The following is a 26,730-nucleotide window of genomic DNA, read 5'->3' on the forward strand; positions in this document are numbered from 1 at the left end:
GGGCTATATAGACACATCACGCCACTCCGGTCAGGGGATTCCCGGTCCGTACCTGATGGGACGATGTATGTTGTATAGTATGTTGTAGTTATGTACATGTAGGTATGGACTATAGATAGGTAAATGGTGACTTTGGTAAAAGTGCTACATGTATCATTTCTTTTGTTTCTGACCTAACTATACATAAGTTGTAAAACCCTAATCCTTTTGATACAACATTGATAATGATATCCCCAAGTGCACGCAAAAAGTCAATAAGAATGATCAAAAAAGTCATACAAAGCCATAGTCCCCCCCCTAATTGTCGTACAAGGTGGGATCGCCACGCTCCCCAATGTTAATGAAATCTTTTGGGGCCCGGTTGCCACTTGGTGAGACTTCACGTTGGGACGCCTTGGCTGGTCGGTTGTGGATACGCTTCCCGGCTTCATTTCGGAATACTTTGACTGGTTTCTCGCTGCCTTCGGCATGCTCGCTGAAGTGAGCATCGTTGATGCTGCTCAGTAAGGTCCGCTCCCGTTGAAACTTGCGCTTGGAAAAGTCTAGTTGACCAAGAGCTCCCGTCAGGCCATCTGTGCTGTCAGTGGCACTCGGGTAATTTCCGGTCATCCAAGGGTGCTCGAGACACTCATCCACCGTGATTCTCTTGTTGACATCCACGGTAAGCATTCTGTCGATTAGGTCCAGAGCTGGGTCGCCAACAGAGTCCCAATACGGTGATGGGTAGTCAAACCTGCCCGTCTTGATTTGTTGGGCGAGAGTCAATGGGTTCTCTGGGGTGTTCAGTTCATCTGAGAATGGCGGGAAGCCACAGAGACAGATGTAGAGAACAACACCAAGGGACCATACATCCACAGCCTTGGTGTATTTTCGGTGGCGGCTATCTTGCAAAATCTCCGGGGCAACGTCTGCAAAATTAGTACCAACACCTGAGGGTTCGAAGTCCTATACTTTGTGACTTACAGCTTGGTGTACCGCAGCTGGAAGCACATGTTAGCGAACATTTACATGGAAACGGACATGCTTTCACCTACAGGGTCGTCGTGAAAGATTCTTCCCCAATAATTTTAGCTAGCCCGAAGTCACCCAATTTCACGTGCAAATTTCTGTCTGCAACCAGAATATTTTCTGGCTTGATATCTCGATGCACAATTCCTCGTTCATGCTGATGACACGTTAGCTGACCCAGTACTGTAAATGTGGGCTTTTGATATACATACCAGATATTTCAATCCGTCAAACAGTTGGCGGAACACACCGCGAGTTTCATCCTCGGTCATTTTCTGATTGTTCACAATCCAGTTGAACAGTTCTCCCTCGGGCGCCAATTCAAGTACCAAATAAGCGCCATCACTTTCATCAAAAGGTTCTTTGAGACACAGTAGATTTGGGTGGTGAACGCCCATCAACAACGCAATCTCTTGTTGCAGAGCATTGTCGTTCTGTGACTTCTGCGAGTCACCGAGACGTCTTTCAAAGACTTTGACTGCATACTTGTCTCCAGTGGATCGTTCAGCACACAGATAAACGGTTGCAAAGTGACCTTTGCCCAGTTGGTTGAGAATCCGGTATTGCTGACGGAAACCATTTGTTTCCCGAGTACGGGGGTAGCGGAAGACAAAACGGGCTTCGTTCAGGATTGAAACTTCATCACCATCCTCCAGCTCCCGGTGCTTGTTACGCCCAACAATGGCATCATTAACAAATGTCCCATTGCTAGAGAGATCCTCCAGGACAGCTACCATGTCGCCTTTCTTATTTTCGGCAAAAATGAGGAAGTGTCGGTTTGAAATGGTGGGAATTTCAAGGACACGATCTGATGATGGTCAGAACTGACACTCGACGACCATCAAGCTATCACTTACCACACTCAGGATGACGACCGACCAAATAGCCACCTGGCGACTTAGCGCTCTTGGATTTTTGGGCTTTTTTCCCCTTGGCTTTGGCAGTATCATCATCATTATCGCAATCATCGCGCTTCCTCAGCACAAGTGGGCCATTCCCGTTCTCATCCAGTGGTAGCAGGTAGCCCCAGACCCCTTCGGCGTCCTCATCTTTCACATCGTCTGCAAATGCTCTGGGTGGATACACAAATTGTGAAAGCGCCTGGGTATCCTCCAACGCTGGCGGTGAGGAGGTCGCGTGTGACAATTCGGGTTGGGATGAGATTTGTTGATGGCTGTTGTGTGGGCTTTCGGGGGGTGTAGCAGTCAGCTCGTTCCGAGTCTCTGTAGCGGCAGATTGAGGACCGGTGACTGGGGTTGGCAGGTAGTCCAAGTCGACTGGCGTGTCTTGTAGGTGGACTTGACTCGAGATTCTTTGAGAGCGTCGAGGTTTCTTTTGTGAATCCTCATCGACAGTAGCCTATAGTAACCCCTGTAAGCAAATTAGCGGCGCTAATAGGAATGAAACATACCCTTCCTCGCTTGAGAGAGCTTTTCTCACGGGGAGGCATAATAGAGGTTGTTATCACCCTGACTGGAGAGGGTTCCAGACCAATTGGCGATAGTTGTCGGTCAATTCAACAATGGCAGGAATGTCAATAAAGACCTTTTCAATCCTGCACTGAAGAAAATACACGATTGAAGATGAAAGAAAAAAAGAAGAAGAAAAGAGATAATGAAGAAAGATATGTGGAGAATAAGTGTATAGCTTGTTCGAGGGGGAAGAGTCTGGAGAAAGCTCTCTATCTCTTCCCCCCTGTGGCTCTCTCCGCCTCAAAATTGGCAAGAGCACACATGAGAGAAGTGGCGATGTATGTTTACATATAAATGAGATTGTTCTAAAAACCATTGAATCCGTTAATAAGATAATATAATTTATATATATTTTAATTTAATATAGTATATACATTATCAGTTATATATAACCAGTATATAGTATACTTCCATGTCAACAAATAACGTAAGGCGTTCGGACTTAGGGTCGCGTTTCAAGACACGTGCTGTCCCCTGACCTCATTCGTCGGGTTTCCCACTTCCCCAACCTTAGGCCCTTAGGTTCTTCACAATGGACGGGTATGTGAGATCATTCAATATCTGGGGATCATACTAATGGACAATAAAAGCTTATCAGGTGGAATTCGAGGATTCGCTTTCCAAAAGCTCGCTGCGTTGGCAGTTGAGGCGCCTGCCAATGGATCGGAGCTCGCTCGCCTCGCGGAGCAGTCTCGACCAACTTCGGAGCCTGATGGTCCTTTGAATGGAGTCTTGAGGCAACAGGCCCCGACATCCCAGGTTCCAATGGTGTGTCTCTTTATTGATGCTGACCCCCGGTAGTGTAGTGGGTGCGGGCTAACGTTCGGACAGGGAATCCGCGAACTAGATGTCCTCCTGGCCCTCTGCAAAGCGGCCTCCTCGGTGAACGACCCAGAACATGCTTCTCAGTTGGCATTACAACTATCTCGATACCTGCCGGAATCCCATAGCCAGCTATTTCGGTCCTCGCCCTTTCTCCATGGTGTAAAGCCGTCGCCTTGGGAGACTCTTACGAACAGCCTAGTTCTGGCGCTCTTGTCGTTGGGAACCAAGTACCCAGACTTGCGACAAACCGCTCTCGACGCTGTGCACGGATATCTGAACAACTGCGCCGAGGCCATCAATGCAGTTACGCCTTTCCAATACTCTAGATCTGAGGTGGGCCGGCAGGGCGTTATACATGAATCTGTTACTGTTTTGTCAATTGCCGTCTCCCTTGTTGGGTTTATGGAAGCCTCCGCTGAATATACTTCAATCTGGCATGCGAGCGAAAAGTTACAGATTGTCGATCATCTGCGTGCGATGTTGTCTGAACCTTTCCTAATCGCAGTGGAGACGGCTTCGTCCACTCTCCGCAATGCAAACGTCGCGGAGCATGCATTCAAAGACTGGAGAAAATATACCCGTCGATATGCTGCTCATGGTCGCCCATTAAGTGCCATGCTTGTGCAAGAGGGTTATATGCGCTTTGTGAAATCATGCGCAGCCTCTCTCATCGGTTTCCAGCACCTGACCGATGAGCAACTCTTGGATGACTACATGACTGGCGTTGGTATTGCCAAGAGCTATGACGAGGCGGATATCGCTCTGGTCGAGCGGGTCACGGATATCATCAGTGAGGAAATTCACTTGCTAGAGGATGGCTCCGACTACCTACAAGTCGGGTCTCCTTGGCAGCAACACCTTGCTTTCTCTGTCAAAGGACATGCCCTGGTAGGCTTCCTTAACTGTGTGATTCTTGGCGAAGATGCAACCAGCAACGAAGTACTGTTATCCTGGCTCGAGGATACATTGGTTGACTCTCAGCAAATGTCAAACGTGGAACTGTCTGTGACCGCTTTGAAGTGTACCGCCATCCTTGCAAGAATGTCTCCAAATGGTGCATCTGTTGCAAGACGCTGCCTTTTGAAATTCCTAGCACAAGGCAGTGTGTCAGCTCGCTCGACCGTTGCCGTCGCTTCTCGGTGCCTCGCCCAGATCCTGACTATTCTTTCCGAGGACGCTGTGATCACTACCCTTTATTCACTTGGCAATGCGCTAAGCCCGAGCACGAACGTAGATCAGTCTAGCCAAGATCAACTCATTGGGGATCATACCGGGCCAGGGATGAACCTGGAGGCATACCCCAAAAATGCAAGCCAGACTTCGCTCTCGGCAAATGGCGAAGATGAAACTGTCACCTACAGGAATGTCATCCATGCCATCGTGACAGTTGCGGTTACTTGCCACGATGACAAAATCAGTGCATTAGCCCAGTCTATGCTTCTCCAAAAGATTGGGAAGATCAATGTCGCAGTCGATGCCTTTATCATTCAGGAAACTGCTGTCCTTGCTTTGAGCGGTGGACAAGCCGAGTTCCAGCTTCTATTGAAGTTTTATGCACGTATCTACCTTGATGGCGTCAACAAAGGACTGAACACCATCTCTGATGCCGTTCAATGTGCCATGGCTTACCTCTCGATTACATTGGATCCAAAGTCACCGCTCCACAGGATTTATTTAGTCCATTTGTTAGAAAGCATTATCAACAAAGGCGATATGCCAGACTTTGAGTATGAACGACACAAGGATATTATTTTTGCCGCGGATGATATCACACCCCTCTTGAAACCGCTAGCTCTGCTCGTGTCTTCCAATGGCAGTTTTACCGGGGCTTCCCGGTCAGCCCTAGAGTATGATGAAGCCATCCTGACTCTGTTCCGAGATGCTTGGTTCAATATCGCCATCCATGGAATATCCCTCAGCTCTAGTATTGCCCAACGGCATTACAAGGAACTTCGCCTTCTCGCACATCATTCCCCCCCTTTGGTTGCCGAGAACCACATGGACTCGCTGGAGAGCGATGTGGAATTGAATACGGTGCTCAGACGCGGGATGGGACCGCAGCGAGGCATAGAGCAGAAGAAAGCTTTAATTTCTGAACTCCCTGGCCGAGAATCCGATATCAAGAAATTGGACTATTCAAGAGCAGTGTTTCTTAACGCTGTAGTCTTGGTCGAGAGCCTCCGCGCCTCGTCGGGGGACTCTACTAAGACGCTCAGCTATTTCCTTGACCCAGCCTTGGCCACTCCAGAAATGGTTGTGTGTATGAATGCTGTTGCAGACAAAGCGGTTACCTGTTATCTGTCTCTTACACTTTCCGGTGAGCACGACGACTTTTCGACCCCTTACCTGTCTAAGCAGCTTGCCGGATTCCTGGTGGCTTGCTGCCATCGCATTGAAAGGGTTCAAAGTATTGCGACACAGTGCGCCGACAGAATCATTCGTGAATGCCCATCTGCCTTGTGTGAAAAGCATTCCCTCTTTGCTTTGCTTGAGATTCTGACCGTCATGTGGTCTTCCTGTCTTCAAGGAGAACTCGATGAGTTCGAGTGGAAGCCGTCCCTGGTGTCTCCCATGGGCATTGTCAAGGTCGAATTGCCTGACAACTACGCGTTGAGAAGGGCGACTCTGAATCGGTTCCATGAACGAGCTAGGACCTGGGTGACAACCGTCCTAAATATAGCCCCATTGGATGTCAAAGGGTTACTCCAGACCTATCTTTCCGAATATGACGATGACGGTGGCTACGGACACATTGCGATGGGACGTTCATTCGCTCTCGAAATGGGATCGCTTATCCCACAAAGTGACCCGCGTCTTGGATCGATTAATGGTTACGGAAGCAGCAACTTCAATGTCGCATCTGATTTCATGGCACTATACACGACACGTCAGAAGTACCGACGTCCAGAGATACCTTCTCTGGGGGGTTTAAAAGGGGATAATTGTAGCGCTTATGTTGAACAGCCTCGTGTCAATATTTTGCCCGAGTCTGCTGATTCTTTGGAAGATACCCTCTCTCGTCTGTATGGACGGAGCATTGCTGGCGAGGAGATTCCCCTTGTGGAGGTCAGGGATGTGCTTCGGCAGGCTGCGGGACTGATTTGCAGCACCAGCAAGCCACGACTCTCCGTGGTTCACTACTTGGTTGCGTTGCCTTTCCAGATTTTCACCAAGGAGACAGTCAAACTTGGTGTATCTCTCTGGCTTGGAGTCATTCACGAGAACCCAAACACTGAGCCACGGATCCTATGTGAGGTGATCGAGGCTTGGGAAAGAAGCATAAAACGCTGCAAAGGATTGTTCGACCCTACCTTTGAATACCTTGATCCCCTGCATACTAAGATCGAACTTTTGCCAACTGATAAGGATCTTATGCTTCGCATGCAGCAAAAAGCTCAAGATACTCTCTCGCCCCACTTGCGAGTTCTTCATTTCTTCGAGAGCCACTTCAATGCTATCCGCTTAGGAAACCTGCAAGATCAGCAGCTGTTTTGTCGCTTGATTGGCAGTACTGTTGATGGACTTTCAAAGACCGAGGGCCATCCGTTGGCGAGAGAAATCCATTTCCGCATTGTGCTTCTTGGTCTCAGAGTTCTGAGGCATCTCAGCCCTCGGAACGGTAGTGCGTCTTGGAAACTCAAGGACCAGATTTTGTCTGCTGCTTTGAGTTGGTTTAAGCACCCTCCAAGGTGGTCATTCGGAGGCAATCGGCTGCAGATTAAGGCAGAGGACAAAATTCTTAGCGAGGTGACCGCAGATTTACGAGGCGTTGCAGGTATCGGTGCCAATGCGCAAGGGTCATATAAGTCTTTGCAAGCCAAACAAGACCTGCTTCAAATCTTCGTGGAGAGCGAACGATCCCGCCTTCGAGTTTGGCTCTTCCCCTTAGATCCGGAGCGAAAGCACCACATACCTTCAATTGGAGGCAAGAATCCCGATGATGGCCCCGTATCTTTACTTCGGCTTGCCTGGGCGGAAAACGCAGGGTTGGCTATTCAGATGGCTGCCCGATTCCCCTCGCCCAAAATGCAGGCTGATGTTAGATCATTGATACTCAATTTCCCCGAGAAGGTTATTGAGGAGCCAAGCGCTCTGGAGATTATGTTTGACAACTGTTTGCCCGCTGACGTCGGTTCCCAGCTGAAATACATGCTATATTGGGCTCCCGTCACTCCTACGGAAGCTATCACATACTTCATGCCCGCTTACGGCAACCACCCTTATATCTTGCAGTACGCCATGCGGGCATTGGAGAGCTACTCGATGGACGTTCGGTTCTACTTTGTGCCACAGCTGATTCAGGCCCTGCGCTTCGATGCTCTGGGTTATGTAGACCGCTACATCCTCGAAACAGCCAAGTTGTCTCAACTGTTTGCTCACCAGGTTATTTGGAACATGAAGGCCAACTCCTTCAAGGACGAGGATTCACAAATCGTAAGTATCAATGTTGTCTAAACTTGATCATCGTTGGCTAACATCCTGCGTTAACAGCCGGACCCCATCAAAGATACACTCGACCGTTTCCTAGATAACTTGATCTCAAGCTTCTCGGACGAGGAGCGTGCCTTTTATGAAAGAGAATTTTCGTTCTTCAATGAAGTCACGGGTGTCTCCGGCAAACTTCGCCCCTATATCAAGAGGAGTAAGCCTGAGAAGAAGGAGAAGATTGAGGAAGAGTTGCGTAAGATCAAGGTGGAAGTTGGAGTGTACCTTCCCAGCAACCCTGACGGTGTAGTCGTTGGTATCGACCGCAAGTCTGGAAAGCCCTTGCAAAGTCACGCAAAGGCACCTTACATGGCGACATTCCGAATCCAGAAGACAAGACCACGATTGATTGAGAAGACTGAGACTGGCGCGGGTGACCACCACCACCACCAACGCCAATTAACAAACCATTCCGAGCCTGAGCAGGAAACATATGAAGTTTGGCAGTCGGCTATCTTCAAGGTCGGCGACGACTGCCGTCAGGACATGCTTGCTCTGCAGATGATTGCAGCCTTCAGAAGCATCTTTACCAGTGTTGGTCTAGATGTTTGGGTCTACCCTTACCGGGTGACTTCGACAGCGCCTGGCTGTGGTGTGATTGACGTGCTTCCCAATTCCATTTCTCGCGACATGCTCGGCCGCGAGGCCGTCAACGGGCTATATGACTACTTCGTGTCGAAGTACGGAGGCGAGGACTCTATCCGATTCCAAGAAGCGCGCACCAACTTTGTCAAAAGTATGGCCGCCTACTCAGTCATCTCTTACCTGCTGCAGTTCAAGGACCGACACAACGGAAACATCATGATCGATGATGCCGGCCATATCATTCATATTGATTTCGGATTCTGCTTCGATATTGCACCCGGTGGAGTGCGATTTGAGCGTGCGCCGTTCAAGCTGACCTCCGAGATGGTCGCCGTCATGAGTGGAACCCATGACCCAGCCCATCACCAGGGCAACTCGGGCATCAACCTCCCAGGCAGCTCCCACAACCCGACCAACACTCAACCATACCGGTGGTTCGAGTCGTTGGTGGTGAAAGCATTCCTTGCATCTCGCCCTTATAGCACGAAGCTGGCCCATATTGTCTCCCTCATGCTTGACAGTGGTCTTCCGTGTTTCAAGCCCGAGACTCTGAAGAATTTCCGTGACCGGTTTGTGCTGGACAAGAGCGAGCGCGATGCGGCCGAGTACATGCGGGAACTTGTGCGCAAGTCGTACATGAGCGTGTCGACTAAGGGTTATGATCAGTTCCAACTGATGACCAACGGTATTCCTTACTGAGATTATGTAGGTGTGATGTTATCCACAGACCATTTTCTCTATAGATCTAGAATTTGCATTTTTGATATAATATTTCTTTGATCATCGATTCTACCACATAGATATGGTCAATTCAATCCAATCCACGTAAGATAACCAATACCTAACCTTGTCATCTCTCTCTTTCGGTGTCTTTTTTTTTTTCACTTAATGAAAAAAGTGTCTGGTTGACGTCACGACTATGTCGGCACAACGACATACTGATCGGATTCCCCGATACCTCGGGCAAGTTTAACTTTATTACATTTAAAGATAACTTTGTATGGATTACAACACAAAATAATCCGTATCTGATGAGGATGCACTGTCAATCCGTCATATATAGAGACCCAATATTAACAATGACCGTGATATCTCATATATAACCTATAGGACATATATACTTCAATTAGCATCGGGGTGGCGCATTCAATACATGACGATCTACATCGTACTAGGTCCGAGGACTGTTCCGGAAGTGGCAATATGACGATGTAAAGACATTTGACTTAAGACTAGGGCTTTATAATGTGCAAGACAGCCTTGGGCACAGCCCTAGCTCCGGGTGTCCAACGCCAAACCCTCCCCCCTAATCAACCTAGATCTGGATTAACAGTATATTCTACATATTATACACACCTCCAATCTCCAAACTCCAGGATGAAAATCCCGTTCCTCAACAAACTCAGCGGCGGAGGAACAGGGACCAAGTCCCCGCCATTGACGGACTTGTCGGGGGAGTCCGCGATAGCAGATCGCGAGAAAAGAGGCAGCAACATGGACGAGTCGCGTGTGCCATGGGTAACATGGAGGTCTGTGTTGCTAGGCGCCTTTGTCTCAATTGGTGGTGTCATTTTTGGATATGATACTGGCCAGATCTCGGGCTTTCTGGAGATGCGTAACTTCAAACAGCGGTTTGCGCAGTTGAAGCCTGATGGGACATATCACTTTAACAATGTTCGGTCTGGGTTGATTGTTTCCATGGTGAGTGGATATCGTTGCATGTCTTTGAAAAGGAGGTATGTGAATGTGGGAAATCTAACGCTTTCCAGCTCTCCATCGGTACATTAATAGGAGCTCTTCTCGCCGGACCATTGACCGACCGAATTGGCCGAAAATGGTCCATCTTCTTCTGGTGCATCATTCTCCATGTCGGACTGATCATCCAAATATCCTCACCAGCGGGAAAATGGTACCAATTCATGATGGGGCGATTTGTAACCGGATTCGGTGTGGGTGCCTGTTCACTGCTGGTGCCCATGTATCAGGGTGAGATTGCACCACGACATATCCGAGGAGCGATGGTGTGGTAAGTCATAATCCAACCCTCAACAATCGCAATATGCTCATAGCCCTAATACAACATCAGCTCCTATCAATTATTTGTAACACTGGGCATCTTTATCGCATACTGCATCAACTTCGGCACAGAAAGCATGGACAACACCGCATCGTGGCGAATCCCACTCGGTATCACATTCCTATGGGGTCTTGTCCTTGGAATCGGCATCCTTCTCTTTCCGGAGAGTCCTCGGTTCGACTACCGGAACGGACGCGTGGACCGCGCCCGACGCACCATGTCGAAGCTGTACGGGATACCCGAGAATCACCGGGTGATCGTGCATGAGATTGCTGAGATACAAGAACAGCTGGATTCCGAGCAAGGGGCGCGAGGGGGGATCCGCGGTTGGCTTGAGATGTTCCAGGCGCCACGCATGGCGTACCGCATCATACTTGGCGTTGTGCTTCAAGCTTTGCAGCAGCTGACCGGTGCCAACTACTTCTTCTACTACGTGAGTTTTTTCCCCCCTTCAAGGGTGTGATCCAATATACGTCAAGCCTGGCTAATATGTGTTCAGGGAACCGTGATCTTCAATGGAGCAGGGATCGACAACACATATGTGACACAGATGATCCTGGGCGGAGTGAACTTCGGCACCACATTCGGCGGACTATACGTGATCGAGCATTTCGGAAGACGCAAGTCTCTGATCGCCGGTGGGATCTGGATGTTTATCTGCTTTATGGTATTTGCGTCTGTGGGTCACTTCTCGCTTGATGTTCATACGCCACGTAACACGCCCGGAGCTGGCAAAGCGATGGTTGTATTTGCTTGCCTATTCATCACCGGGTTTGCCATGACTTGGGGCCCGATGGTGTGGGCCATTGTGGCCGAGCTGTACCCATCGCGATACCGAGCGCGTGCGATGGCGATGGCGACTGCGTCGAACTGGTTGTGGAATTTCCTGATTGGATTCTTCACGCCGTTTATCACTGGCGATATTGACTTTGCGTATGGATATGTGTTTGCCGGGTGTTTGTTCTTCGCGGTGATTGTTGTTTACTTCTTTGTTATCGAGGGTAAAGATAAGACACTTGAGGAGATGGATATGATGTATGTGATGCGTGTGCCGCCGTGGAAGAGCAGCAAGTGGAAGCCGCCGGAGCCGGAGAATCGGCTCACGACTGATCAGCTTATGGATCGGAAGGTTGCAAAGAAGTATAACAGGGAAGAGGAGGGTGCGCAGAGCAGGAAGCAGACGGAAGGAGTCCCCGGTCATTCACATGCTGAGACGGCTGAGGCTGCGGATGATGCTGGGACTGGACCTTCTTCGCATTTCTCTTGAGGGTTGACCTAAGCGACCTTGGTGTGACACGAAGAGTTGAAGTGGTGGACTGTATATGGACCGAGAGAAAATTTGTGTGATGTTGGGGAGTAATGAACATACGGGGAGGTATTCAGTGTACATACTGAATAGAACACAGATATAGAGTACTTCAAAATACAATTGATAGTCCAATAACCAGTGACCAGTGGGGATGTCAATTTGGTAGTCATATAAGAATAAAATCATCCGCATCACCAGGATAGAATGGATAAGGAAAAAGGCTCAGAAACAGATGAAAACGCCGATCCCAGGGCTGAAGAAGAGAGACAAGTTGATAATCCTCCATGGATCATTTTGATACATATTCCTCCTATTTGCAAAACAAGCGGAAATAGTTGGGAAGACACATCAAGAGGATGGAAACCCAAAATTGATACAAGTCTGTTGAGACTTTAGGCATCGAATGCAAGGGGGGAAAAAATGGGAAAAAATAAAAAAATAAAAAAAGGAAGCAGCAGCAGCCAGTGAGGCCCAGTAGCACTGATCAGGATATACTTTCCTTGCAAAGGTGACGAGAATTAATCCCTAATCCATAAAGTCGCCTCTCAAGATCTTCTCCTGGAAGAAATCTGGCTTATTCTGCTTGGGCTGACGGGGCATTTCCCGGCTGGGTTGCTCCATAGATGCGATGGAAGCGGCACGCTGGTGGTGACCGGTGGAACGCTGGGCTGCCTGGGGGGAGACAGGGCCGCCGAGGGAAGGGGCACGCTCGGCACGAGAGCGGAGGGCCTCTGACCAGTTAAAGCCTTCGCCTAAGGGTCGGCGTGATGCGTTAGATCTCTCATCCTGAGGAGACGTTGAAGTACTTGCGGAAGAACGGGTAGCAACAATCGCCGAACCGGCCGGAGGGGAACGGCGCGGGCCTACGGCAGACGGAGGGGGGTAATTTCTACCATTGCCTATGCTTCCTGCACGAGCATCACGCAGGGCCTGTGCACCAAAGGAAACGCGTCTTCCGAACTGCGAGTTGGGCGAGGTTCCTGTTACTTGGTCGTCCTCGAGGGCATCTTCGGCCGGGATGTTAGAGCCCATTGAGCTGGATAGGCTACCTCGACGGAAGTTGCGGTTGCCACCGAAGGCGGATGCCTGGGTGGGGGAACCAGAGAGGCCAAGCGTGGTGATTGACAGCCGACGCTGGTTGGACTGCTGGTTTGCAGCCTGGGTGTTGGATGGGTTACTCGGCTTAGAGAAGATGTCGGCGATGGAACCACGACGTCGACGGTTCTCTGCATGTGGGACCGAGATGGGGGAGGTGGGATCGTTGGCCATTGTCAGATGAAGACAGGTTTGAACTGAGAACAGGAAAATGTGGACGGACTAGCCGCCCTTTTCATGTAATAGAGAATTGGGAGAATAGAGTAAAGATCAAAGTGACGAGAATGGTCTGATCAGTTGGAAGGAGGGTGGAATGATGGTGGGGCTAGGAACTTGATTTGAGGAAAGATTGAAAGATTGAAAGATGGGAAGTATTTCCGAGAGACGATGAAAATGGAATGAAAGAAGGGAGAGATGTAGAAGTTGGAAGAAGAGAAAAAGAGAAGAAGAAGAGGGGGGGAAATAGTAGGTTCACCGAAAGGCAGAAGAAAGCTAAGCATCCGATTTTCTGGGGAAAGTGGCGCTAAGTGGAGAGTGGTGATGTCGATGGGGCTGACTCAGCATTCCGTTTTAGGTCTATGACTTTAGTCTATTCCTTTCTTAGTCTGTTACTCTATTTATTACTCTATTACTCTATTGGTCTATTGGTCTATTACTCTATTTACTAGGTTTATTATAATTGGTCTAATACTTTATACTCTTATGTTTGAATATTGGAATATTGCTGCATTACAAAGTTATATAAGGTTATATGTATGGGATGATATATAGGATATATAGGGTATCCATAGTCCATGGATATAGGACAAATAGGATATATCATGATAACTTCATGCTACCTATTATACCTATCCCTATATAACACACAGAATAGTCAACCTGGTTTACAGAGGGGTATCATGCAGAACGCCACTCCCTGCAGGAAAGAGGGGAAGCATTCGTGTTCGTAGCTCGAGAGTAAATAGAAAAAGGACGTATATCGTGTATTGCTCGTTTCCCATAAAGTGTGATATGTGCTAGGTTTCTGATTTCTTCCGGTCCCAGGATGAATCCCCTCTGTCAATGTCTGTCATTATAGGCCAGAAAACTTGCTGATAACCAACATAGACCAAAGACAGAGCAGATCATCCCAAGTCAAGAAACCAGGTAATCAAGAAACTCAAGGCAAGTGAAACAACTGGATCAGCTTACGGCCGATCGTCGGCTCGATTTCGGTGCCGTCACGAGCGATTTTGATTTCCCGATTCGCATTCCAGGGGTTACGGAGGCCACGAGTACGCTGAAAGGGTACCCGTTCCGTCGAAATCCATCGAATGCGGAACGGTTTACCAAAAGTTTGACCCTCTTCCGGATCCTCTGGCTCGACGCTCTTCTCGCTGATGTTGTCGTTCTCATCTTCCGACGATTCAACTTCCCAGAAGATAGTTCCCCGCACTGAATCATCGATGATTCGGCCTTGCGGCGCTGTCGAGGTTGCCGCTGTCAGGGTCACGTCGAGCTCGTCGGGCCCACCGGGCGGGGGATCGGGCCGGGATGGCATCTCCAAAGCGAGTTCTTCGTCGTCGCTGATCGGCGACACCATGCGCGCGTATCCAAAATACTCACCAGATTTGTTCGCGGAGAAAATTAAATAGACGTGATCGGTGGTCTGGGTAAAGGTCAGTTTCGGTCATTGCAGTACTGTATATAGGTCTATACCTACCTCGAAAGCTTGATTCATTGCCGCCTCGTTGTGCGACTGCGTAGCCCAAATGCCACTTTGCTTGCTTAATTCGAGATCCTCCACTGTCAAGCTTTTCACAATAAAGTATCGATCTACCAACCGGGCCGGGGGTGGATAGTTGCCTGTAGCAGGCGCGGCCGCGCTAAGCTCCGGTGTGATTGAATCATCATCGTCCGGGTCAGTAGCAGTAGCCATAGCCGTACTCGTACTCGTAGCAATATCCTCCAATCGTGGCCGGGGAGCTTGATTCACCACGGGAACTGCCACAACTACAGATCCGGACCCCGGGGCCGTGAACCCCTTTCGCAATCGACAAACAACACGTACGCCCTGGAAACGGGAGTCATTGAATCTCGCCAACGCCGCGACACACGCGGCTGCAGACTTGTAGTTCACGAATGCACAATTACTCTTGGCGATGAGGAATACACTCTCGATATCGTTTGTCGCACCTTGTGAGAAATGATCCTTGAGATCCACAACACTGGCCCCTGGGGGGAGATTTCCAACCCAGAGTGCGTGGCCGGATTGCTTTGGTTTTCGGGGTGGCCCTCGTGGGGTACTCGAAGCGGTCGGGGCTGGTTGCGAGGGCGAACTATTGTCTGATGAATTGCAAGTTAGCAACAATTCCCAAGCGAGAGGTTCAGCGAAAAAGAAGAAGAAAAAAAAAAAAGAAAAAAAGCTCACCGGAGAGGAGCGGTTGGGTTTGAGGCTGCACTAATTTCATGGGATTCGATCCATCCACGATTGTCTTTGAGACGTCGTATTCCAAATCCGCCATCCGTTTATCGGCTTCTTTGCGCAGGGAGCCCGGTTTTGATGGCGAGCTTGTGGTGGTACGGACGGGAGATGTGGTCTGGGGAATTTGGCCGACAGGCGGCACTCCATGTCCATAAGGGGCACCGTACGGCGAATGAGGGTAATAGCCCGAGGCATATGGAGATACTTGCCCGGGACTGAGGTTGTGCATTTGGGTTCCATGCTGGTAAGGAGTTCCATGTTGAACGGGACCTGGGTGTTGAGGAATCGCGTACGGCGGATAAGCTGGGTAAGGCACGCCGTACGCCATGCCTCCGGAGTTGTGTCCATATGGAGCCATTGGCATGGGATACATCATACCTTGCCCTTGGGCAGCCGGGTATTGATGTATTGGCTGATCATAACCCTGTGAGTGATGGCCTGGAAGGAAGTATCCCATGTTGCTCATGTTCAAGGGAGAAGGGGCGGTTCCATATCGAGCTTCTGCAAAGCTGGAATGGTGTCTGACATTGGGAGGTCGCGCTGAAGTAGATGCACCTGAGGAGAGATTTAGTCAATAGACAACGCTTGGACCAATTTGGAAAGGAGGAACTAACCCTGGTCTGATATCGGGGCTGTCCCGTCGGCTTTCTTGTCTGGGGGAACATTGCCCATGGGGGGTCGTGGGTAACAGTTCCAATGGCAACCTTTTTCAAACTACTTTATAGAGTTTAGTGTATAAAATGGACACATCTTACTTGAGGTCTTACCTATAAGTCAAAGTAGCTCGAGGCTACTGGAGTTCTATAAGAAATCCCACAGATGCAAGTGACTTCCTCAAGAGTCCGATAGAAGAGAGACGAATAGAATAGAATAGAATAGAATAGGATAGGATAGAATAGAGTAGAAGAGAAGATGTAACGGTCAGATTCAGAAGGGGAAAATCCCAAGCTATGCAGGTTAGTCTTTTGAAATAAGAAATTCTCAATAGAAGATGTGTGTGATGGTAAGAGGAAATTGAAAGGGGAAGAAAAAAAGAGAAAAATCACGAACGCACTAACAACTTTCCCCCCCCCTCCTTCGCAGAAGCCCAAGCTCAAACAAAGTAGGTGGAACAAAAGGACAGGGGATTGTAGAGAGAAACAAGCCCTGAAGAGAAACAAGTGGGTTAGGCATTAAGAGATAGGGGAAGCTTAAAGGCTATCACTGGAAGGCCAAGATATGCCAGAAGAAAACACCAGGTAGAGAATATGACGCCCAAATTATTAAAAAAAAAAAGGGTGGACATACCTGTTTTGTTTCAAGTGTTGTGTTACTTGGAATTGGTCTAGACAGGGGGCAGAAGGTGTAGTTATAACTGAGCAGGGCAAAAGAGCCGAGGGAGAGAGAGGGAGAGGGAGAGAGAGGGAGAGGGAGAGAGACTAAAATAGTGATTTCCCGGAAGCTTTGGGGGGGGGGAAAGGCAATGTATAAATGAAAGAGATATAGGGCAGGAAAAGAAAGGTGCCCAAAAGGGGAGCTAAATAAGAGTGTAGAATGTATGAAAGTACCCTTTTATGCTGAAGAGTGGCGGATCTGTGAATGGGGGCCCTGAGGGTCCTGGGGGTCCTGGGGAGAATTGAAGCCAATCAACTATCTTGGCAGGTGACAGGCTGTGGATTATGTCAATGGCTTAAAAGCACATACATATCAAGGTATTCCACGGATTAAGATATTTATATAAAAAGAAGGGGGGGAAAAAAAGGATGGCTTCGGGTGTCCTGTATATAAACATTTATAGTCATGTAGCTATTAGTTATCGACAAATAAGAGACTCGGGATTAGTCTCGGGCAAACGTGTAAAATAATTTGTGGTCTGAGTATCGTGTCATCGGTGCAGATGTGCTGAGATGCAGATCGAGCCTTTTTTTTTCCTTCCCTCTTTTTTCTCTCTTTTTTTTTTCATATTTTGTGACGGGTATCTGGGCGGGGCCAACTTGTCGCGATTGGGGGATATTAATATGTTGGGGGCCTGGGAGGAAAAAAAAAAAATTGGACTTACGACTTACATACCCGAGGAGCCTCTTCAAGCCTGGACCAATGAGTCGAATTGACGGATTTGCCACTGTCAGGGGTGGAGAAGACTGCGCCAAAATAAGAATGGTATGGACGTGCAATGGACTCCGTAATGAGTTCCGTGCAACCCGTATAACGGTACAGTATGTATCAACACCTATAAGAACAGAATGAGCCTTTAGATCCGACGGGATATAGCGGCAAGGGGAAGCCATAGACCGTTGGAGCTGGAGCTATTCTGGATACCCTCCCACTAGGCTCGATCATGATCCCACCAATGATATATAGAGATTGGTTTCGAAGGGGACTTTTCACTTCTCTGGGATGTGAATATTGGAAGTCCAATATTGTATGTTGCACCATTTCGAGTTCAAGCCCATTTCAAAGGCAAAAGACACGTCGTGTGCGACTGTATAGTGCGACAGAGCACAGTTGCCTGATTCTGGGCCATGGCAGCCGAGAAAAAGCCTCGACGATAGATTGGATAATAGATTGTGTACTTTGTACGATGTAGTATTGACTCTGGAGAACCGTTTCAGAGTATATGCCGTGGATACGTACAAAGTACGTACCGCTGAGTGGGGATCAAATGGAGCTTGGTGATCCTGAAAAGGAAAAAAGTAAGACATACGTCTGCACATCAAACAGTCAAAAGGGAAGAAAGTCCAGAATGAACCAATTGAAAAAAATGGGAGAAAGGAGAACAGAAAAAGGGACAAAATGAGGTGAAGTTGGATCCACCTGGGTTGATCCATCGGCATCTCAGGCCAGCCAATCAGAGACGGGTATTAGGGACTACATTGGGGAACTACATTCAGGAACTACATATCTCCTTGATAAAAAAAAGAAGAGAAAAATTTAACAGAATATTGTGTCTGTAATCTATCTCATGTCCTTCGTATTGCCATCACATGTGTTCCTAATATACAAAGTATGGTACGATATACTCTGTCATGGCAGAAGGCATATATATCCCGAGGTCCACTGCAACAGTGTGGCTTCCTAATACACCAATCAGAGATATCAGAAACAGCCACAGTGACTCTAGAGGCATTTAGGGATTCAGGTTGGAATCACGGCAATGGATACTGTTTTTTAGCAGAATGCAAGGTACCTTACATCCGACTAACCCGAGGACGTCATCTTTCCACCATGTTATGTTGTATATCAATATACGGCTACTAATCAATATTGGATCATGCGCTGTCGTGCTTCCATTTCTTGAGTAGCACACATGTTATACAAGTTACATATTGTATACATATACTTTTCTTGCCGGAGTATGTTTCCGAATCAAGTGACTTGTCCTCTTATACAAATTACTTGAACACCTTTCCTATATCTACATCTACATATTGTAAATCGTACATTGCATATTGCACATCCAACGAATGCATTCTCGACGTTGCCCTGTGACTCATGTCCTTTGCCACTCTCATCCATGTTGGAGCATAATCCGGAGATCTCCCGACAATGACAGGAACATCCTACGATCTACAATATACAAATATAGTACATAGCAATTCGAATGGTGATATACAACATGTACACGGCAGTGGCCCACTGACGCCCCATTGATCTAAGTGCATTCGCCTTCCAAAAAGATATTCTAGCACCTTCCACCCAACGATCGAAGCAGAAACATCAAGTCTGATTGGGGAATCGGCGATCAATCAAATGTGAGTGGTCAGAGTGGACTTCTCGACGTCCACGGTCTCTGCTGCGGGAAGACGCCACATGAACACCTCAGGCGTCACTCTGGATCCCCTGACGTCATTCATCGTCCCCACGTCCCTCCACGTCCCTCCACTCCCCTGAATCCACTGCTTTTTTTCCCATGTACTTTGTATACAACATAAAAATGAGAATCATGAGCCCCTCCATAGTGGATACTACCGTATGTATGCCCAATGCCACTCGGACTTGTCCGTCAAGGGTTAAAGATAACAAGTTGACTCATTCTATCCATAATACTCCGTATAATGCGTTGTATCATCAGTGGCTTTGTGGCTGTGGTCCCTACCACCATAATATACAACATGACCCCCAATCACTACTGGGATCAGCAGAGATCCGAGCAGGCCTATCTCCATTCTCTCTCCATTCTCAATTCTCGATTCACCATGTTGTGATTGTGACTCAGAGCAAGCCCAAACTCGGATCATCTCCGCTGTTGCGTTCCAATGGATCAGCCCGCATGTCTCCATATCTCCATACCCGTCTTGTACGATGTACTCCGTAGGGGCTTCTACTTTCCAGAAAACTGCCGGTCTTACCATCCTCGGCCACCGCTAGACGCCACAGCCCCGCGGCTTGCAGTTCTAGCTCTATCCATGGATGATTGTCAGGATTATCATCAGCTGCTGGGGTCAGTGGGGAGACTCGGATGCGTTGGTGTTGCCACTGTTAGGCAACTTTGTTTCTGTGCAAGGTATAGGATCTAGTATGGTGTAGAGAATCGGTGGTGTATGGTTGATAGCTATTTTGATATGGGAAAAGTGGATGAGGGGAGGCGAAGAAAAGAGAACAAGGGTATAGCAACTAGCTCCATCTGATATATGCCGGAGACAACCTATTTAGACAGCTCCTAGATAGCTGTTTAAGAGCTTCCAAGGTTCATTCTCCTATGGCCATAATTGATTACTGCGATAGTAGATACTCCCAAGGCCCCAAAGTTCGATAAAGACAAAGTCCCCCTACAGACGGAGATACACCAGAACACAACTACATATAAAACAGGATGATCATAATGCAGGGCAAAGGCAACGGACCCGACCCATATTTGAATTTGTAGAAGACAACAAACCATAAAAGTGGGAGCAACCATCCAAAAGTAGGATGATATGTTAGTATCAAGAATTGACACGAAGAAGTGAAACAAAAAAGAAGAGAAAGAAAATCACCACCTGGCCATCATAGAAGTCAGAGCCCAAGTGCGAAAAAAAAAAGAGAAAGATTCTGACCAGAAACAGAAAACAAAGAGTGAAAGGAACATCAACAAAGTCATCAGAGGGGAATTTTCATGCGGAATCTCATTAAACACTGATATAATTACGATTATGGGCGGCGCGGCTGATGTGCTAAACGGGGGATATAGACAAGATGAAGCGCGGGGAGGAGAAGCCCTTTATCGATCAATTCCAAGTGAAGCCACTTTTCCCGCAAAGCGGGCACCAGCGCTTCCTCTTTTGGAGAGCTTCTCTCTGTCTTTATCTCTGCTTTCTGCGAGAGTTGGAGTGTTTGACGAAGAAGAAGAGTCCTTGCTGCGGATGGTTGGGAGGGAGCCCAGAGTATCGTTTGCAGAGGACTTTCCACCGAGTGGCGGTGGAGGCACGCTAAAGGCAGATGTGCGGGCGGTCCGTTGGCTGAGGTAGAGCTTGGCTGCGGGGGAGAGAGGGATGGAGGGGGGTTGTGGCGGGATCTCGGCGCCGTTCTGGACTAGCAGCTCGGCAATAGGGAACGGGATGGCTTTTGCGCTAGACCTGGCGGCGAGAGTGGTCGGTGGGGCGCCTGGGGACGCAGGATCAGCGGCGGCGAGGGCAAGGAAGGTTGCGTGGGTGTTGCGAGAGCGATCAGTGATGTTTACGTTGCCACGTAGGGCGAGGCCGTAGAGGACGCCTTGGATGTCGTTCTGTTTGATTGACGCGAGAAGTGTTTCATCAGGCGTCGCGAAGCGAGAACGCGGTGAAGGCAGATGCTCAACGTAGGCTCGATCAACATATTTGGCGGTGATGAATCTTAAACGCTGCTCTCGAGTAGAACTGGCGCTCGGCTTGAGCTTTTGATCTAGGGTTGCCTCCCAAATCATGTTGCTGACGCGGTTGCCAATCTGCAGGAGAATCTCGACGATATCGTTCGAGAAGGAATGTACATCCAACGTGAGAGAGCGGATCTTGGATATATGCGTGCCTAGAGAGCGGTGAATTCCACTACATTCAATGCAGAGAATGATTCCGAGGTTGATGGACACCCACTCAACCTTGGACGAGGATCCGCAATCAGCACACCAGTTGTTGCCTTGATCCGCATCCCGTACAACCTGCAGAAGTTTTGCAGGATTCTCTTCAAAGGTGTTGCTATCATGACGGACATAGCCCGGACGCGCACCGACTGTTGTTCTGCGGATGACGCCAGTGTTGTTGCTAGAGCTAGAGTTGGAATAGGAATGGTGGCCAGACACAGACGAACTTTTTCCTGTTAGAACAGAACCAATATCCCGACTGGTCGGCGCATCATTCCTAGAGGCGGAAGGAGGTGAAGTCTCCTGGCCTTCAACCGCACTCTGCAGCGCGTTGTTGATAGACCTGATCCAATTGGACATGTCGTCCTCGGATGTGGCTTGGTAAATACGTTTGAACTGGGGGGTGATCACTTCGAAACAGAACCGTCGCTCCGCATTTCGAGCTTCACGGACGGATGCCATGCGTAGATCGATGGGGTCCATGTGTAGATCCAGCTTTTGTTTCCAGTTGCTATACTCGGATAATTTTCCTTGATCCAAGACGATCCAAAATCTGAGAATAAGAAATAAGAAATTAGAAGTTGATCAAATATTTATGCACTTGTACTTACTTGTGCCATGCCTGTTTGTTGATCCCCTTGGGGTCGATGTGAGACCCCGGACGGGACAGTGCCCACAGGAGGCCCTCTTTCCGCTGTTGGCCACTGGCTCGATCACATCCAAGACTGTTCTGTTCCTCAAGATCTCGGATACCCTTAAAGCGATTCTGACCCGCATTACTAACCACCGTCGAGTTTAACGCAGGTGCACTAATCCCTGTGGGCGATGCAACCGATCCCGCATTTGCTTGAGATGAAATCGATGAGGTGTTGCTAATGACTCCTCGAATCTGGGAGCCTGTGCTATCAGCTCTACCAAGCTCGACCTCGGTAGAAGGACCACCGTTGGCAGTTCCCGGAGGAATGATAGGTACACTCATTGGGCCGGCCACTACGTCTGGCTCAAGATATGGGTTACTACCATTTTCCAGAGCCCGGCGCTTCTCTTCGCGCTCTGTACGCTGGAATTGGAACTCCTTGTCGGCCTGGTCCACCTCGTGAATTAGGGCATCCAGTTGAGGGGTCATTCCTTCAACTTTTTTGGCGGCTGACAGGAAATTTTTGGCCTGGCAACTTGCATACTTGGTGAGATGTGAGAGAACCTCTTGCTCTTTGCGACCTCCATGGAGATCTTGCATAAACGAGGAGTAATCAAATCGCCTCAGTTCGAAATTCCGCCGCTTGACTTGATACTTTGAATCGCTCTCGGCACGCTTCTTCTCTTTCAACGAATCCTGTCGCTGGCCCAGATACCGACTGACATACGCGTAATAGTCACGGCTCTCTTCGTCCCAGTCCTTCTTTTTGGCTTCTGCTTGTTTAATGTCGTTATTATATAGCCTAACCAGAGGATCAATTACAAGTTTCTGAAGTTGCACCGTGTTGAGTTGCTCGTAGTTCAAAATCTGGCGAGCGATCTTCTCGAAGTAATGATCCAAAGCGGGTTGAATGGCATTTGCATTGGACGTGGACGCATCATTCAATGAGGTTAGGAACGCTTCCATGGCCTCATTGCAATTGGCTTGCGCTAGCTGCGCGCTCTCGGCTTTCTTGAGCACCTTTTTAATTTTGCTTCGCATGTTGCTTGTCTTCGACTCTAGCGCTTTCATAGTCGCCCGGAACAATGGCCCATCCTCCACTCCGCTCATCTCATCGCCTGCCCGCGAATGTGGGAGGTCCACCTTAGCTGGTGGTGGGGGAGGGGGCGCGGACGGTGGAGGAGGGAGCGGGAGAGACTTCTCCACTGGCTCAGGCGGAATGGTGAAGGGGGTCTGGGTGGATTCGGCATCGCTATAGTGGGATACGATAGATTGAGTCGATGAAATACGAGAGCGCGGGAAGACGGGCAACTCCAGTTTTGGCGATGAGATCTGAGGACTCGGCAGAGGACGCATGGAGTTGTGCACCCAGAAGGAAAAATGGGCGAGGGTGTTCAGGCGGTTAGTTCTTTGGTCGTAATCCAAGAAGCTGCAGCTGTTGCGCCAGCCGCCGCCTTTGTCCTCTGTTACCTTCGGGGGCTTCCATCTCCATGACCATTCGAAAGACACGGACGGGGTACCCCCAGTGGAGTAATCTCCGATCAGTTGAACATTAGAGTTATTCTGAAGGTTGGGGTTCGCATGGAACTCTCTTGTGATCAAATTATCCAGTTCCTTCGAGTTGGATGCGTGAGCGAACGTGAGCCCCATGAGACTGGTATCTGCCACTTCGGGCATAGTCGTTGAGACACCATTGACAGAGTTTGGAGCATTGCCGGTCTGTGTTTGACGAATGATAAAGGTGAAGTTGAAGATCAGCTCCTCGTCGTTTGACAGGCGTAGCATGAACGTCGGGACCGGAGCGGCGGAGGGGGTGTCGGGGTCCTGTTGGGGGTTGAGGGATCTTGTTAGCTAGATCAATCAATGGATCCAGGCTGTTGGGCATTGCGTACCTGAATATATTCGATCGGAGTATCGTCGCCGGCATCGCGCTTGGCTGCGAACCTCGCCGCAGGGAACGCGTTGGGGGATAGAGTCAGAAGACGACGGCGTGAGTTGCTTATCGTGACGGATGCGATCGAGACTATGAAAATTTCATGAGTATATGGATAAGAGTTTCCGATCCGATATTTTGAACCTACAGCGATTCTGATCCTTGAAAAACAAGTTCCCCGCATCGTCAAGGCGGCTGGCAACATTCCCCATGATGGCGGCAAAGGGATCAGGTCACGGCGCGAGAAAGGGACCGAAGTAGCGGGACCAATCGTTGGCCATCGACGGTCTGCGAACCTGCAGTCGGATGGCCTTTGTATTGAAGCGTGTAAAGGAACCGAGTAATCATTCAGTGAAGGTGTTTAAGGGATGAGAGAGAGAGAGAGAGCTCAAAGATCTGAAGGAGGGGGCGAAATCGGATAAATGCGCAGGCAACCACCCCCATATAGTGTCATTTAGTTTAAAGCTTCTTTTTTTCTAATTTTATTTCTATATTTGTATAGTTCATTTTTAATAATATCATATACATATACATATATATCTGTATGTATGTATGTGCCTAGGTATGTGTGCATATTTAGTTTGGACTTACAAGAGCAATATCTAACGAGGGACAACATCCATATATAAACTATGACCATAGTCTCACTTCGGACTCAAAAATGCTATAAATACATCGAAATGTACCTTCTAAATGTCAAATTTGTATTAACAGAACTAACTATACAAAATAGCGAAATAGCCTGGTATTAAAAATTATTCGTGAAAGTCGTAAGACTTGGTTTCAAACCAAGTACAATCGAAAATGATACGTCGCCCGCGAAGACCCGAGAATAAAAGAAACTAAACGAAATTCGTCAAGTCGCGAGTTGACTTGTCCCAGTCTTGGGATCAGTGGTGATCGCACCTGTCGATACGGGGCGTTCACGGGTAGAGAAGTACCGGTGCTTATGCTTGTTGCCGTCGGGCTTTTCATCCGCTTCTACCCATCGCATCACCTGTCCTCGTAGATCACGCATCTCATGAACTCGTCGGGAGAGATCTCCTCGTTGCTTAGATTGGCCACTCCGCTCATTGAGCTCATCCTCTTCCGAGCTGGAGATTGACAGTGAAGACGCGCTGCTTTGCTGCAGGAACGTAATGACATTGCCTGCGTTCTTCTTGAATTCGCGCTGCTCGTTCTTCAAATTTCCCATTCGTTCCGCATCCGCCTGGCAATCCAGAGTGGTAACATGGAGACCGGGGAAGTTGGAAGAGATAAATTCCTGTAGGAGCGGTAGCTTCTCTGCGTTAGGTCGGTAGGTTCCACTGTCGTTATCAATAAAGAGTTCGTAATCCGCTGGATTGGTCGAGATAGGGATCCCTTCTTCAGTTTGATCCAGATCCTCGCCCTCATTATGATCCTCATCTTCCTCCACGGGAAACTCGTCGGTAGGCACCGTGCTCGATTCCGCGCGCTCTGCATTGTCTGCATTCTCTGCGCGCTCTGCGCGCCCTTCTGGGGAGTTACGGCGATGGCGATGTTTGCGCCGCCGAAGGAAGAATTCACCCGAGTACGCAATGTAGATAGACACATCACTGTGCATGGTGTGCTTGCTCAGCATATCGATGCCAAATTCCTTGCCGGTCTCGGTAAATCGGAGTTGTCCGTCCAAGGTGAGCACATAGGTGAAGATCCGCCCACCCTGGCCATAGTGCGCAAACTCCAAAAACTTCTGGGCGAGTTCACGGCAAGGCGTCTGGAAAGACCCATGTAAGGTAGTGCGATCAAAATTGTAGATGCGCTGATGTTGGTGGTGGAGCGCTTTATGCAGGATACGTCCTCGTAGACTTTGCGCCTGGAACATTCCTGCCACGAATGGCTTGAACTCTACATAGCGATGGTATAGCTCTGCAGGGATGGGACCCGTGAGCTGCATCTGAATAGCTTGGAAACTATTTGGGAAGTCAGTATATAAATGGCCTAGGGGATAAAGGGAAGGAGGACACACTTGTAACGGCTGATCGACTTGCCACTGCCATCTTTGCTTTGAACCTGGTCTTTGATGCCAGCCAGCCGTCCGATCAGAGGAGAAAAATGCTTAAACCAATGGTTGGGACCAATAGTGTAGACCTGACCCCCCTCCGCACCAGGAGTCTTGCCGAGGCATTCGATACTGACCACCAGCCAAGACTCCTTGCGGTGACCAGTCGCAAAGGCCGAGACATTTGTAAAGACGTAGACGCGCTTGCTCCCAAAGCGCTTTTTGACCTTGAAGGACTTCTCCTTGAAACCTGCCCAGTCCTCCGAGAGTGTGGGGACGTCGATGAAAGCGATTCCCAGCTTGTCATCGTGATCCGCGGGGTCCTCGTCCATGAGATGACATTTCAACTGAAATCCTGAAGCGGGGACATTTCCGACAATCCATTCGCATTCCCACTCGGGGTTCATGTCCTTGCGTATGGTCGGGGTACGGAAGCGCAGGTCGGGGTCTTGTTTATGGCGGGTCGGCAGGTCGACTACCATATGCGCGGAGACGTAGGGATCGGAGGAGAAACTGCCAAAATCCGCGACGGGTAGGTCCTTTGCACGATGGAAATTAATCTTGAGGGTGTAGCCTGGTGGAGCATGGGGAATGGGAGTGGCATCGAAGCCTCCAGCAGGTTTTGACTGGTCATTCATAGTGACCCGGCGATGTATCTTGTCAGCCTTCTCGACAAATTTAGGGCCATATTTGTCGATGGGATGGACATGCAATGACTGGGGCTGGGAGTCGTCCATGGTATGAATCCAAATCTCTTCCCCGAGATAAAAAAAAATAAATAAGAATAGGTTTAAATAAGAATAG

At 48.9% G+C, this 26,730-nt stretch overlaps 7 protein-coding genes across 7 annotated transcripts; 2 read left to right on the forward strand and 5 right to left on the reverse strand.

The window, feature by feature from the left end:
• Positions 1-297: 297 nt before the first annotated feature.
• On the reverse strand, positions 298-2,458 carry PEX2_040130 (uncharacterized protein; the record flags this gene model as incomplete). The annotated part of the gene is made up of 6 exons (XM_016741288.1): positions 298-908; positions 964-980; positions 1,035-1,165; positions 1,221-1,816; positions 1,866-2,367; positions 2,420-2,458. 6 exons carry the CDS (start codon positions 2,456-2,458, stop codon positions 298-300), a joined length of 1,896 nt encoding a protein of 631 aa, XP_016599459.1.
• A 554-nt stretch (positions 2,459-3,012) lies between these two features.
• On the forward strand, positions 3,013-9,074 carry stt4 (1-phosphatidylinositol 4-kinase STT4; the record flags this gene model as incomplete). The annotated part of the gene is made up of 4 exons (XM_016741289.1): positions 3,013-3,020; positions 3,071-3,248; positions 3,312-7,739; positions 7,797-9,074. The coding sequence occupies 4 exons, from the start codon at positions 3,013-3,015 to the stop codon at positions 9,072-9,074; spliced, it is 5,892 nt and encodes a 1,963-aa protein (XP_016599460.1).
• Positions 9,075-9,752: 678 nt separating this feature from the next.
• Positions 9,753-11,719, forward strand: PEX2_040150 (sugar porter family MFS transporter; the record flags this gene model as incomplete). The annotated part of the gene is made up of 4 exons (XM_016741290.1): positions 9,753-10,076; positions 10,145-10,401; positions 10,462-10,885; positions 10,952-11,719. The coding sequence occupies 4 exons, from the start codon at positions 9,753-9,755 to the stop codon at positions 11,717-11,719; spliced, it is 1,773 nt and encodes a 590-aa protein (XP_016599461.1).
• Positions 11,720-12,286: 567 nt separating this feature from the next.
• PEX2_040160 (uncharacterized protein) lies at positions 12,287-13,030 on the reverse strand (the record flags this gene model as incomplete). The annotated part of the gene is made up of 1 exon (XM_016741291.1): positions 12,287-13,030. The coding sequence occupies one exon, from the start codon at positions 13,028-13,030 to the stop codon at positions 12,287-12,289; it is 744 nt and encodes a 247-aa protein (XP_016599462.1).
• Positions 13,031-14,015: 985 nt separating this feature from the next.
• On the reverse strand, positions 14,016-15,992 carry PEX2_040170 (putative YT521-B-like splicing factor; the record flags this gene model as incomplete). The annotated part of the gene is made up of 4 exons (XM_016741292.1): positions 14,016-14,504; positions 14,559-15,181; positions 15,267-15,875; positions 15,935-15,992. 4 exons carry the CDS (start codon positions 15,990-15,992, stop codon positions 14,016-14,018), a joined length of 1,779 nt encoding a protein of 592 aa, XP_016599463.1.
• A 4,507-nt stretch (positions 15,993-20,499) lies between these two features.
• On the reverse strand, positions 20,500-24,115 carry PEX2_040180 (putative ARF GTPase activator (Csx2); the record flags this gene model as incomplete). The annotated part of the gene is made up of 4 exons (XM_016741293.1): positions 20,500-21,886; positions 21,945-23,794; positions 23,863-23,993; positions 24,052-24,115. 4 exons carry the CDS (start codon positions 24,113-24,115, stop codon positions 20,500-20,502), a joined length of 3,432 nt encoding a protein of 1,143 aa, XP_016599464.1.
• Positions 24,116-24,759: 644 nt separating this feature from the next.
• On the reverse strand, positions 24,760-26,663 carry PEX2_040190 (C2 domain protein; the record flags this gene model as incomplete). The annotated part of the gene is made up of 2 exons (XM_016741294.1): positions 24,760-25,837; positions 25,894-26,663. 2 exons carry the CDS (start codon positions 26,661-26,663, stop codon positions 24,760-24,762), a joined length of 1,848 nt encoding a protein of 615 aa, XP_016599465.1.
• Positions 26,664-26,730: the final 67 nt, after the last annotated feature.

The sequence above is a fragment of the Penicillium expansum genome, assembly GCF_000769745.1.
Source record: "Penicillium expansum strain MD-8 chromosome Unknown contig132, whole genome shotgun sequence".
NCBI lineage: Eukaryota > Fungi > Ascomycota > Eurotiomycetes > Eurotiales > Aspergillaceae > Penicillium > Penicillium expansum.